Source organism: Pristis pectinata, chromosome 3 (assembly GCF_009764475.1).
Source record: "Pristis pectinata isolate sPriPec2 chromosome 3, sPriPec2.1.pri, whole genome shotgun sequence".
NCBI lineage: Eukaryota > Metazoa > Chordata > Chondrichthyes > Rhinopristiformes > Pristidae > Pristis > Pristis pectinata.
The window spans coordinates 30,820,205-30,834,315 of NC_067407.1; the positions used below are offsets into that span (position 1 = coordinate 30,820,205).

The 14,111-nt window shown below is 39.4% G+C and overlaps 1 protein-coding gene across 1 annotated transcript in view; it reads left to right on the forward strand.

The window, feature by feature from the left end:
• Positions 1-14,111, forward strand: part of orc1 (origin recognition complex, subunit 1) — a 34,808-nt gene that overhangs the window by 694 nt on the left and 20,003 nt on the right. Inside the window, 7 exon segments of the mRNA XM_052011885.1 lie at positions 1,661-2,028; positions 4,239-4,396; positions 4,783-4,961; positions 7,468-7,825; positions 8,031-8,376; positions 12,701-12,802; positions 13,530-13,686. Coding sequence (XP_051867845.1) covers positions 1,925-2,028; positions 4,239-4,396; positions 4,783-4,961; positions 7,468-7,825; positions 8,031-8,376; positions 12,701-12,802; positions 13,530-13,686 — 1,404 coding nt within the window. The 5' untranslated portion in view covers positions 1,661-1,924.

Genomic DNA, 14,111 nt, shown 5'->3' on the forward strand with positions numbered 1-14,111 from the left:
ATGGCCTCAATAATGGGGGTTGTTGGCCTGGGGGAGGATACTAACAATGATTTATGTGACCTTATTTGTAAGACTTTGCAGATACAATGTTGGTGGTATCTTTCCAGTGCCTTGAGATGCTGTAAGATGATCCTCCAACAACTAAGGTCTGCAGTGAAACCCTGAAAAATGTGTATCACTTTCCAAATTTTGAGGCCCACCTCTCAGCAAAGGCAGTCATTGACAAAATTCACCTTCAATGCATTAGCAGAGCCAATTGATTAAAGGATATTTAAAGAAATTCAAAATAAGAAAAGAGAATATTTGAAACACTCAGCAGATCAGGGATCATATCCACGAAGAAAAACAGTCAGTGCTTACATTTCAGGTTGAAGACCCTTCACTGGAATTGCAAAATTGAGAAATTCTAAGTTTCTAAAATGTGGGAAGAATGGATAGGACAGTTTGAAAGAAAACAAGGCTGCACCATGAAACAGCTAGCTGTTCAATCTGTAGAGATGTCATTGAGCTATCAGTTGCCTGTCACTTTAATTTTCCATCCCTCTCCCATTCTGATCTTTCTGTGGCTATCTTCACTGTCCCCACAAAACCTAACATAAGCTTGATGAGCAGCAATTTATCTTTCATCTAGGCACATTGCAACCTTTGAACAAATTCCTTTCTCTGAATCAGAATTGGCTAGTTCTGCTGTAATATTAACTCATTTGTTTCTCTCTTCCTAGACACTGTCTGATCTACTGTCAGTTTTTTCTCTCTTCACAGACGCTGTCTGATCTACTGGGCATTTCCAACATTCTCCTTTTGATTTCAGTTCTCTGCAACAGCTCCAACGTTTATTTCACAGCTTTTACATGCCCCTGTGTTTTCTCTCTCCAACTTCCTTCAGTAATAACCAGATGGCTTCCTAAACAACAAATCCTCGCTTTCTATCACTCTGGTACTGAATTGAGTGCAGACTGATTGGGATGCAATTGGTCAGATTTGTTCCTGTTTATTTGCAGACAGGGCATATCTGAGCTATTTTCCATATTGTTGGTTAAATAGCACACAAACCTTCAGTAGTACGAGAATATTGACTGATCCCTTTCAAGCCCAATGGTAATGTGTGAACATAATTTATTCGCGGGCAGCAGAATTAACGCATATACATGAGGGAGGCTGGATAGGAATGTATTGGTATAGTTAAGGCTAGAGGGGATAAATGCATGGATGAGCATTTCAGCGACACACCACCTGACGCTGAGTAACGTCAGAGTTGAAAATTGCCAGTCCTAGCAAGAGTGCGGAACCTTATTCTTGAGGCTCCAAAGTTTCAAGATGATCGTCGTAAACCACAAGAAAAACATGCACGGCATTGACTCAGGGATGAAAACAGAAATGCTGGAAACATTCAGCAGGCCAGCAGCATATATGTAAAGTTAGTTTCAGATCGAAGACCTTTAGTTCCGGATGAGCAGTCTCTAAGATAAAAACCTCACAGGAAAATTAACAACAGGGATAAAACAGAACGAAATACAAATTATAAGACCAGTTTGAAGTATCCTTATTTCCTTATCCTTGTTTGAAATATAGCAAATTGTTTTTCTTAAATAGGTGATCAGGGACCTTTTTCACAAATGAGCATAATATTCACTCGGGATACTTTTTTCATTGCACCCAGAAGGCTTTGCTGTGCTCCAGCTGACCGGAATGGCGCGAAAATGTAGCGAGCTGCACGTTCGGAAAAGTTACAGCGCATCGGCTGCAGCTTTGACCTTTTTAACTTAAAAGAATATTTAAACTTTCTCCAAAGTCTGGTGGAAATTCGATTTTTAAAGTAATACCCTCTTTCTAAAAGAGATTATTTTATTCGCAACTTTTGCTGGCGCACGTAGCGTCAATTTCGTGTTTTCAACAACCTGAAGTTTGCCGCATTGCCCCTGAAATGAGCAAATATCCCTCAAGGTGCAGAGTGCGTGAGAGACGACTATACACTTGGCGAGGGAAGCCTGCTCGTAGAAATCGTAAACTGCAGGATTTGATTTATAAGTGAGTAAACGCTGCTGCGCATACTCTTCGCCCCGTGTTATTTGCTTGGGATCTGCTTATTGGGGGATATGACTGGAATTTTCACAGAGTACCGACGATCGGGCTCAATCGTCGTCTGTAACCATCTATTAGCTTTATGTTAATTGGTAAGATCAGAGGTAGTTTACAACAAAAATAGGTAATTGCCTTCAGAAGTCTAACTCCGTGTTTATACTCTCACTTGTCTCTTCACAGCCCTCTTCATCTAACTCCATCTCCCATCAAAATTCATTATTTTCCACGTGTACTCATCTAGTTTCTGCCTAAATTGGGTTGTCGCCTAATCTACCTCCGGTGGTTGTGGGTTCCATATTCGGTCTCTTCTGTATAACTATGCCTGTCCATTTTGACGTGTTGATCTATAAACCGATGTGATCAGTAGCGAAAGGAGGGGTAGACACGTTTAGTTGGTGTCCTGATAATTTTTGAAGTATTGGATTATCTTGTTACCTGTTCCAAAATCTAGAATTGTCATTTGCAACCCGCACTAATCTTGCTCTTTTCCCCCATCCTACTTGCAGAATTCTTAGTGTGATCAGTTGAGTGAGCGTTGACAATTAAACCCATGTATCAGATACAGTACATCAGATAAATCAGATACACTTCGCAGTTGATAGTAAAGTCATAAGGGAAGAAGAAACTATATTTACAACTCAATTTTGCAAAATCAAGGCACTTAAATTTTTCTTATATATTGCTGTAGGTGTTGATTCACTAAGTTGTGTTCCCCAGACATTAGCCACTATCTTGAACCATTTTTCATCTGTAACCCTTCCAAGTGAACATTAACAGTGTGTTACAGTTGAGATTGATCTAGGAGCTTCAATTGATCAGCTAACAGAGCACATATTGGGAATGAAATCAGGGCTCCTCCTGGTTTGTGAATTTCAGCAAATAAAGTTAACTTAAAACTTAACATCACACCCAAGCTGAACATTCCATTGTTAAATCCTTTAAAATGTTTGTCTTCAAGCACATGAACTTTTAAGTGTCCACATGGAAAACTGAATATTGTGGCAGTTGATTCTAATGTGTTCTGCTAAACTGAAAATAGTGCTGCAGAGACTTCCTGCCTTCACATCTACTAGAGTTGCAGAAATAAGTGCAATTGGTCAGAAGAAATACTACCAGGGCATTATATCTTGAGAAAACAGGTGCAGGCATTACAAGCTGGAAGCAGCCAATAATTGATTGGCTTTAGTGGTTCTTAATCCTGCAAGAGGCAGTGGCCTACTACTGAAAGCTGAAAATAGAGAAAAAAATAGTTTAGAATCTCCTGATGGCAGGTAGTTGACTTGCAAAGAAATGCCTGTACCTTCTGTAACTGGTTCTATTATAGGGCTCCTGAGTTATCTTGGCACCAGTCAGTAATTCTCTGTTAAAGATCATCCCTGACCTGAGGAATTGGCAGTGATAATTTAACGCTCCATTCTGATGTTCTAAAAGATATGGATTCACACCAGCAATTTCTTTCCCATGACTGTTCCTGTTCAGATATACTTGACTATATTTTTTAGGTATAATCTGATATATAATGTACAATATAATGAAAAATCAGCATTTTAATTTAGAGATGCTCAGCAGATCGAACACGTTTATCACAAGACAACTTGCAAGCATAGACACTGTGGTAACCACATTCCTGGAGCTCTGAAATTACATATAGGCCAGACTGGATAAAGTTGTTAGGCAGTGGTTTGGGATCGAGGATGACTTGCTTTTACTTTGCATTTGTGGGTTCTGAGGTGGCTGATGAGACCAAAAAGGAGACCCACAGAAATATATCCTGATGGGGCAGAAGGTGACTGATGTGGGGGTGACGTGAGTAGTTTGTGACATGAGCAACATCCTAGCAGCCTTGTTATCAGTGAACCGTAATGCGTTTTTACAGTACCCTGGTAGTTTTATGGTCACCATTGCTGGTACTATCTTTTCATTTCATTCAAGCGTAGAAAAATAATAGTAACACATTGTCTCAAAATGTAAGATATAATTAAATGGGTAATTCTAAATCTTTAATCCTTTGCATGCTATAAAGTGGAAGTGAAGCATGATATCCATTGGACATGCAGGAGAAATTTTCTACAGATATATTTTGTAAAATTTTACACGTTAAATGTTGAGGAAAAAAATAACTTTTTTCTTCTACATCCAAAATATCTTTTCTTCAGAGCCATTCGGATAGAATATGAAGGAACTTCCATCATTCATTGCATCAAAATCAAAGATTTTGTTTTAATCAAGAGTGATGATGAGGATCGTCCATATGTAGCTAAGTTGCTAAAATTGTATGAGGATGGTAAGGACGTGTCTCATTGTGTAGCCTCTGGTAAGTTCATACTGAATTGAAAAAAACATCTTTTTCAGAAATGTTTGCACTTGGAAAAAAATCACTTGGGTATCAAATGTTAGTTTCACGGAAAGCAGTTTTTGTCTTTTGTCTGTCTGAACCCAGAATGCAGCATTCTTTTGCAGTATTGAAAGTTATGCAGTTGAATGTGGATTTGTCATATTTATTATATTTTGTGCATAAACTGTACTGGCAAAGAGAACAATTATGAGCATGGATAGTAGGAATTTAACTTCATGGCAGTGTTGTGTGATGTTGCAAATAATTCAATTTTAAATTTCCTCCATGTTTTAATGTACAGTTTGATGATGCTGAAGTTTTTTGTTTTCCATATATTTCAAGTGACAAGCTATTTTCCTCATCAGGTACACAGCAACCTCCCACTAAGTATGCAGTTGTCCAATGGTTTATTCGTATTGAGGAAATACCCAAAACAAAGCAGAAGCTATTGGGAAGAGAAGCTCATCCCAATGAGATCTTCTTGTACAAAGTCTCTGACTGTGATAATCAGATCAATGCTGAAACCCTTCTTAAGTGTGTAAAGGTAGGACTTCAGCACATAATTTAACCAGCCTTGGATTTCAGCGTAGTGTTGCATTGTCAGAAGTGCTTCACTTTTTGACCTGACGCTAAACAATATTTCACCTGTTACAAACCAACAACAAAAGAAACACTCTGCGTCATGTATAAGTGTTAAAAACTATTTTATTAATAACTACTTCTGATAATAAGAAAAATAAAAGTAAAAATGTTAGAATGTTAGAAGTAAAAATGTTAGATCTTAAACATTAACCCCAAAACTAAACTCGTAGTGTGTGTGTGGCAAATTCCCAAACTCCAAGTCCAGGAGTAGTTCTCAAAGTTCAGTTCAGCAAGCCGTTAGGTGAAACGTGAGCAAAGGCTTCTTCAACAACCACTGTTGACTGAAGATAAAATGTAGAGAGAAAAAGAGAGTAATTACGAAATCTAAATGTTCCACGATGGAACCCATACGACACCTCAGTGTTTACTCAGCAGTGACCACTCCACCGCATCTTCCTCACCCTAAAAGGCACTCGAATCGTGGCTGTCCACACAAATGCCTGTTTCCTTCTACAGGTCAACAACAAAGTGAAATCCACTGCTTTGTTCCGAAGTATCTGACACCCCGAAAGGCATCCGAGATGTGGCTGTCCACACAAATACCTGCTTCCCTCTACAGGTTAACGACAAAGTGGACTCCACCAGATTATTCCAAAAATCCGTACATGGATTCTAGTGACAGGCACAGTTATTGTTTTTCATCCATTGATACAGACTAGCAGGCTAGTCTCCCCCTCCATCCCCCTCCCCTCTTTCCCCCCCCCGAACATTTTTCAGTCAGAATCAGATTTATTATCACTGACTATGTGACATGACATTTGTTGTTTTGCTGCAGCAGTACAGTGTAAGGACATAAAAATTATTATAAACTGCAAAAAAAAGTGCAAAAAAGGATTGAAGAGGTAGTGTTCGTGGACTGTTCAGAAATCTGATGGTGGAGGAGAAGAAGCTGTTTCTGAATCATTGAGTGTGGGTCTTCAGGCTCCTGTACCTCCTCCCCGATGGTAGTAATGAGAAGAGGGCATGTCCTAGATGGTGAGGGTCCTTGGTGATGGATGCCACCTTCTTGAGGCACCACCTCTTGTATATGTCCTTGATGATGGGGAGGGTTGTACCTGTGATGTAGCTGGCTGAGTCCACAACCCTTGTGATCCTGTGCATTGGAGCCTCTCATCCCTATATCCACTTTGGTTTCTTTTGTATATTTTTGTCTATTACTTGTGCCAAATAATAACTATGACATCAAACTTTCTAATAGAACTAGTATTTGAAATTTCTTGTTGTTCAGAAGTTTTCACCTTGTAGAACTTTGTTTCAGTTCAGTTTGCGGTATTGGAAAAGTTTAACTGGGCAAATCATATTTTTGTTTTCATTTGTGGGATGTAGATATCATCGGCAAGGTCAGTATTTACTGCCCATCACTAATTACTTTGAAATGGTGGTGACTGCTTTTGTGACTTGCTGCAGATCTTGTTATGAAGATACTTCCAAGTGCTGTCAGGGAGTGGTTTTTGCCTAAGTGGTTTTAAAAATGAGGGTATATGCCCAACTCAGGAGGTTTTTGACTGGAAGAAAATGTGTGGATGGTGACATGCTGACCTTGTCCTTTTAGGTGGCAGATGTCGTGGCTTTAGGAGATATTAGTACATATTAATATTAGGAGAGCCTTTGCAAGTTGGATGGTAGAAAATGCAGCCACAGTGTGTTGGTGGTGGAGAGTGAATGTTTTTGATGCTGAATGTGGTGACAATCAAGGTAGCCTTATTCAGGATGGTATTGAGCTTTCTCTGTCGCTAGTTATGTTCATCAAAGGAAATGGAGAGTTTTGCATTGCATTCTTCATTTGTGTCTTGCAGGTGGCTAAAAGGCTTTGGGAGGTGGGATTGGGGAAGAGTTCGGAATGAGTTCTGGTCAATTGTAACCTCTAAGGTGTTGATAGTGGGAGCTACAATGATGGTAATGGCATTACATGTCAAGGGGAGGCGGCTGTTTTCTAGCTTCATCCTGAGCCTGATTATTATGCAGATCTCTTTCTTCACATGGGCACAGCCTGCTTTGTCATTTGTATTGTGAATAGAAATCAACACTGCAAGCCTCAGCAAACATTCCCATTTTTGACGTGGGGAAAAGGCCACTGATGATTCAGAGATATTTATAATCCATTATTCATTTATTGTTTATCTTTAGAGATGCACAGGTGGGCCTTTCAAGTAGGGATAGCTCTGATAATATTTTATCTTTGCCCTATGAGCGGTGGAAATCTGGAAAATCTTGGGAATACTCAGCAGCATCTGTGGGGAGAAATATTGAATTAATGAATGCCACTTTCAGAATAGTTAGAAGAATGCTGACATTAAGCATTAGCTCTGTTTCTCTTGCCAAGGATACTGTATGATCTGATGAGTATTGTAAGACATTTTCTGAATTTAATCCTTCTGATAGTAAAATTGTAAACTCTTTAATTTTAGGTATACCAGATTGCTCCAGATGAACCATTTCCTCCATCCAAACCTGGTGACGATGCTCTCTTTGTTAAATTGAACTGGGATGGAAAGAGATTTAATAAGCTACCTAGAGATGCATTCTCTGGGATTGCCGCCAATTCATTTAAGCCTATTCATGATAATAAAAACTTGGATTCCTTGCCCAGGCGCACACAGAAGCCTAATGTGAATTCTTACCCAAACCATATGGACATCAATTGCAAGTCTGAAAGTGATATGGTCAAGATGACTGCTGAAAACACCTTCCAAAGTAAGAAGAGTACAGAGATCACAAAGGTGAAAAGCAGTAACTCCATGGTTATAAAGAATACCTTGCATAATGGTAAGTAATGTGGCTGAGTTGTAAGAAGGAGTTAATTCCTCACTTGGCCCCCGTAATTGAGAATTTATCTGAGGAATTGGCTTCCTCTGATCCTAGTAAGGAAGAATTCTTTTATGTAGACTTTCATATCAGCTTTTTTTTTTCTTGATTCAACAAGACCTTTTATAATTTAAAATTGATTGAAAATATTTATCTTAAATTGTAGATGTCAAAAAATCTTCAAAAAGGATGGAGATGGATATTTTGTCTGAACTCCTTGATGACGACGATGAAGATGGTTATCCTGGGAAACTTCATCCGGTGGAGGAGAAGCCTCGAGCTGTGAAACGCAAAGTAGATTTCAGTGGTGTTTCAGATAATCCTCATTCACCTTCTAAGGGGTTGCAGAGTCAGACAATGAAAAATATTGTCCTTTCACCTCTTGTAAAGACTGGAAGGGCTTTGAATAATCAAGTTGACATTGTGCAGTTATCTCCTATTAAAAATTCAAAAATGAAACAGCAAGACTCAAGTCCACCCAGAAGTAATGGAGAAATTATTGATGTTTTCAGGTAAATTGCACAGTATGTTGATGTATACAGCATTGAGTTATTTATTGAGTAGATTGGAAAATATATGTTGATGTACATCTGGAATCATTTCATTTGATTTTTCATTAAAAATAGAAAATGCTGAAAATACTCAGTTCAGGCATAAGCTGTGAAGAGAGAAGCAGACTTAATGTTTCGGTTTTAAAGTCATAGGGTTAAACAGCATGGAAACAGGCCCTTCGACCAAATTTGTCCATGCCGACAAAGTTGCCTACCTGAGTTAGTCCCATTTGGCCCATATCCCTCTAAACCTTTCCTATCCAAGTACCTATATATGATGAAAGATATTCAATCTGAAACATTTTTCTTTCCACTAGTGCTGCCTGGCCTGTTGAGTATTTCAACATTTTGTTTCTATTGATGTAAATGTCTACTTTGATCTTAACCTGTTTATCTCCAGTTCCTACTGCTTCTAAAAGCAGTTTTTGCCATTCCCATGCTAACAATCTTGGCAGAGAAGGATTTGGCTAAATTATACGTGCCATCCCATCTCTGAAATTTTGGTCACGTTAACATTTGTTTAGAATTTGTTTACTGGACTGCGTGGTTCGTAATCAGCTGATGACGTCTGGATTTGTTTAGCTTTTGTTATAATTAATAAGCCTACTAGTAAATTGTCAGTGTTTGTTAGTTTAAAATGCTGTTTTCACTGAAGGATGCTGTGTGAAATTTCTGAGTCTTTTGGTAGATGCAAGAGTGCACCAGCAACTAGAAAGTAATTGCGTAGGATTTCAGCTGAAGGTTTATTGATAATAACAGCAATGATAGCACCATTATATGTTTGTGCATTGGCCAAACTCTGTCTATGCTTGAATATTGCGCACTTCAATAGATAATGAGGCTGTACCATCTACTGATCATGTTCGGTGTCTAATACTTCTGAATTATCTTCTGAGAGACCAGTTGTGCCCAGTATTGATAGGTTGGCCCAGCTATGAGAAAAGGAAGGCCTTCTGACACAAAGCAGGCCTGAAGAATTTTCGACACCAGTAGCAAGGTGGTGCAACTCTGCCAACACAACAATTGTGAATTTGGGTTAGGAACATAAGAGAAAGTGATGATCAGCTTTTTCCAGAGCCCAGGAATTACAATGCATTTTATGGTAGAATCATAGAGTAATACAACATGGCCACTAAGTCCACAATGACCATCAAGTACCCATTTACACATATCCTACACTAACCCCATTTTATTCTCCAAACATCCTTGCCAATTTCCCTGATTTTTTTCCTCAAACCTACACGCTAGAGGCCAATTGCAGTGGCCAATTAAAGTACAAAAATCGTCATATCTGTGGGATATGGAAGGAAGCTATATAGGTCCCTGGTCAGACCCCACTTGAGTATTGTGCTCAGTTCTGGTCGCCTCACTACAGGAAAGATGTGGAAGCCATAGAGAGGGTGCAGAAGAGATTTACAAGGATGCTGCCTGGAATGCGGAGCATGCCTTATGAAAGCAGGTTGAGGGAACTCGGCCTTTTCTCCTTGGAGAGACGGAGGATGAGGGGGGACCTGATTGAGGTGTACAAGATGATGAGAGATATTGATAGGGTAGATAGTCAGAGGCTTTTCCCCAGGGCTGAATTTGTGGCCACAAGAGGACATAGGTTTAAGGTGCTGGGGAGTAGATATTAGAGGAGATGTCAGGGGTAAGTTTTTTTACTCAGAGTGGTGAGTGTGTGGAATGGGCTGCCGGAAACGGTGGTGGAGACGGATACGATAGGGTCTTTCAAGAGACTGTTAGATAGGTACATGGAGCTGAGTAAAATAGAGGGCTATGGGTAAGCCTAGTAATTTCTAGGGTAGGGACATGTTTGGCACAGCTTTGTGGGCCGAAGGGCCTGAATTGTGCTGTAGTTTTTCTATGTTCTATGAAACAGGAGTGTCTGGAGGAAACTTGCGCGGTCACAGATAGAATATAGAAACTACACATAGCACTGGAAATCAGGATTGAACCCAGGTCGTAGAAGTTGTGAGGCAACAGCTCTACCATGCTGCCCTATCCTGACCTAAACATTAAGCATGGTGCCTAGATTTGGGGAGTACCTCAGCACTGAGGATGACTTGCTTCCACTCCATTTCTGGAGGTTCTGCAGTGACTGCGAAGGGCAGTGTGAGAACTGTAGGCTCTTTCACTGATGAGGTAGATGGTGGCTGATGTGGGGGGGCGGGGGGGAAGTAGTCTGCCCTTCCGATGCTTAAGTAGGGTCTCCATGCTCTCCCATTGAATGGACTTGAGGTTCTTAATTGTCCTTCTCATCTCTGAGCAGTCATAGGCAAAAATTTCCAGGAGTTCAGTGAGGGTGTTGCATTTTATTTTCAAGCAAGCTTTGAGCACATTTTTTAATCTTTCCTCCATCACCTGGTGATCTCTTCCTGTGATGAAGCTTGGATTAGCATACCTGTGTTAGGAATCTGATGTCAGGCCTGCAACTGATGTGGCCTGCCCAGTGGAGCTGATTAAGTGTGATATGGACTTCATTGATGGGAATGTTGGTCTGAGGGAAGATGCAGAAGTTGGTTTACTTGTCTTTCTAGTGGATTTTGAAGGATTTGCAGATATCATTGAGGATGTCATTTCAGTGCTTTGAAGTGCTTGCTGCAGTTAGTCCTGGTCTCAGAAAGCAGATAGGATGGCAGGGATCGCTGCTGCCCGGTAGACCCATGAGTTTTGTCCCTGGTTTGAAGTCTTGTTCTTCAAATACCCTTTTTGTCAATTAGCCAAAGACTGTGCTGGTAGAGATCACCTTGGTACACCAGGTCTGGTTAAATGAGCCAGGGATGGGAGCGTGGGCTAGGCGTCCAGCCGGAGATCAGGATTGGGATCACAGGGGTATGAATGGAATGTGGGCCAGGTGTGCAGCCAGTGCCCTGTAACTTCGATAACCGGCAGGGCTCTTCTCTACCCCTTAATGTCACTCCTAGGATCTGAGAGAATGAACTAAAACTTATTTAACCGCACCAATCTTCCTTTCTGCTAAATACAAACATAATTTTTGTTTCATAGAGTTGTACAGTGTAAACACAGGCCCTTCACCACGTCAATGCCGACCAATGTGCCTATCTATAATAATACAAATTACCTGCACTAATTCCAAATCCCTCTCTGCCTCGTTCATTCAAGTAACTGGCCAGGTGCTGCTTAAATGTTCTTACTGTTCCTGCCTCACTACCTCCCCGGCAGCTTATTCCAGATGACTGCTCTGTGTGGAATAAAATGCCCTTCAGATCCCCTTTAAACCTCTGTCCTTCTCACCCTAAATCAATGCCCTCCGGTTTTATTCATTCCTACCATGGGAAACAGACTCTTGCTATCTACCCTATCTATGCCTCTCGTAATTTTATCTACCTCTGTCATGTCATTTCTCAGCCTCCTTTGCTCCAGGGAAAACAGCCAGCCCATCCAGTCTCTCCTTATAACTCAAGTCCTCCAATCTTTTTTACACCCTGCCTAGCCTAATCATAGTATGGCGACAGAACTGAACACAATATTCAAAGCGCAGCCTAACCAACGTTTTGAACAGCTGTAACAACATTCGTATCTCCTTAAACGTAGAGATCATTAGATGTCTGCTCTGAAGATATTCTTCCCATTTATTTCCCTGAAACCTGTTGTCTCTCATATATCCTTCTACTTCCCTTTCTTTTTCTGCCATCCACCTACACAGTAGCCAGAGTGCCTTTGGGATATTGGAAGGAAACCAGAGCACCCAGGAGAAACCCATGCAGTTAGAGGGAGAAGAAGCAAACTCCATATAGACAAAACTGAAGATCAGAATTGAACCTGGGATGCTGCAAATGTGAGGTAGCTACACTACCTGCAGCACTCAAAACTTGAAAAGTCATGTAATCATCCTACGTTCGTAGGGAATCAAAGTGTATGTATGAGTTGATTAATCAGTAGAGAACTTAAAACACTGAAACAAGGTAATATGCTAAATTGGTCTGTTCTAGTGTTTGTGCTTCATTTGAGCCTCCTCCCAGTTTATTTCAGCAAACCATATTTGTGTATCCTATTATTTTCTTCAAATATTTATTTAACTTCCTTTAATGCATCTATGGTATTTGCTTCAATTACTCTTTGCAGCAAATTCCATTATGATTTGTCTCATTAAACTATAGATGGAAATAGACCCTCTAGATAATTTTTGTTGAGATATCACTTTGAGTAAAATGCATTCCATGCTCCTTTCTACTGTCAAAGATGCACTATTACCTTCTGTCATGTATACCATGAAATATTATTGGTCCCAAACAGTTTGTAATTGTTTACTTTATTATTATAGGCCAAAGAGAATGAAAAGCCAGGTGGAAAATATTAGCGATACTCCAAGGTCTCATAGAAAGTCTGTACGCCAGTGTGCAGTTTTCCATGGGGATTACTTTGAGTAAGTTTTAACTCCTGATCTTGGTTGAGATTTCCTTTCTGTGTTTAAAAAGAATTGCTGTGTATGCTTTACAACATTGGTAGTAATCTTGATCTCTTGGTGAGGTGAAAATCATTTTCAAGACCATAATGCATGGTCAGTTAGTGCTATGCATTGTCTTTACCTGCTGATAATTTTAAAACCACCTATTAATTTTTGTAGAAAATCTGATGTTTGAATGAAATAAGCTTCCATCATAAAATGAAATTATTTCTGAACGTGATCTATTAAAAGCATGTAATGTTCATAATGTGGAAAGCAAAAATAAATGGACAAGGCTGCAAGTGATAGTAATGCTGAGAGGAGTTACTTTAATGGAGGATGGAGTCTTAATACTTTTAAGTTATTACTTTTTTTATGTTCCTGTGGACTTCTTGTTCATCTTCATTGCATATTCATAATGTTCTAGGATCAATTTCCTTGGATGCCAATTTATATCTGTGATATGACATTAAGGACTTTATCCTCTTCTTTGTTTAGTTCTCTGCTGCTTTAGCAAGCTGCACATTCTTTAATCCTTGATTTAAATTAAAGCCTGTGCATGTTTCTTTTATCTTTTAGGAGTTCATGTTTTCTACTTTTAACTACTGAGCACTAATAATATTCCAAAATGAGTTTCAGCTACAGTAAATTTCAGTTTCAGTGTAGTAAATTTATTTGTAATCAAATGTCCTAATTTTGATTACAGAAGTGATCAGGATAGTGAAGAGTCTTCTGAAAATGAATTCGTTCCGGTCAATAAGAAAGGCAGTGAAAGCAGTAGTGAGGATGAGGAGCAAGATGATGATGATTCAGCATTTAGGAAGAAATCTGCAAAGAAAACACCAAAGACACCAGCAAAACTGGTATGTTACAATTAAAGACTTAACCAGCAGGTATCGGACATATGTTGACTTCATATTTATTTTGTCTTGGATTATACACAAATAAAAACAAGTGAATATATTGTTACCTTTGTAATGTGTGTTGCAGTTAATTATAGTCAACTAAGTATCCAAACAGCGTCATCCCAACTGGATTCTGTGGGAATGAATGCAGAGCTTCCCACCAAAGTCACTTCACATAATTTAATTCATCTTTAATTCAAGTGGCTGTTCATATGACTTAGATTTTGTATAAATGTTCTGGGCGATGCAGTTCAATTGTATTATCCATTATCTGTTTACAATTTCAAAAACATGCTAAAAATAATAAGTTTCAATGAAATCCAGTATAACCTAGATATTTCGTTTAACGAAGCAATGTTACTCAAGATGACTAACCATTTTCC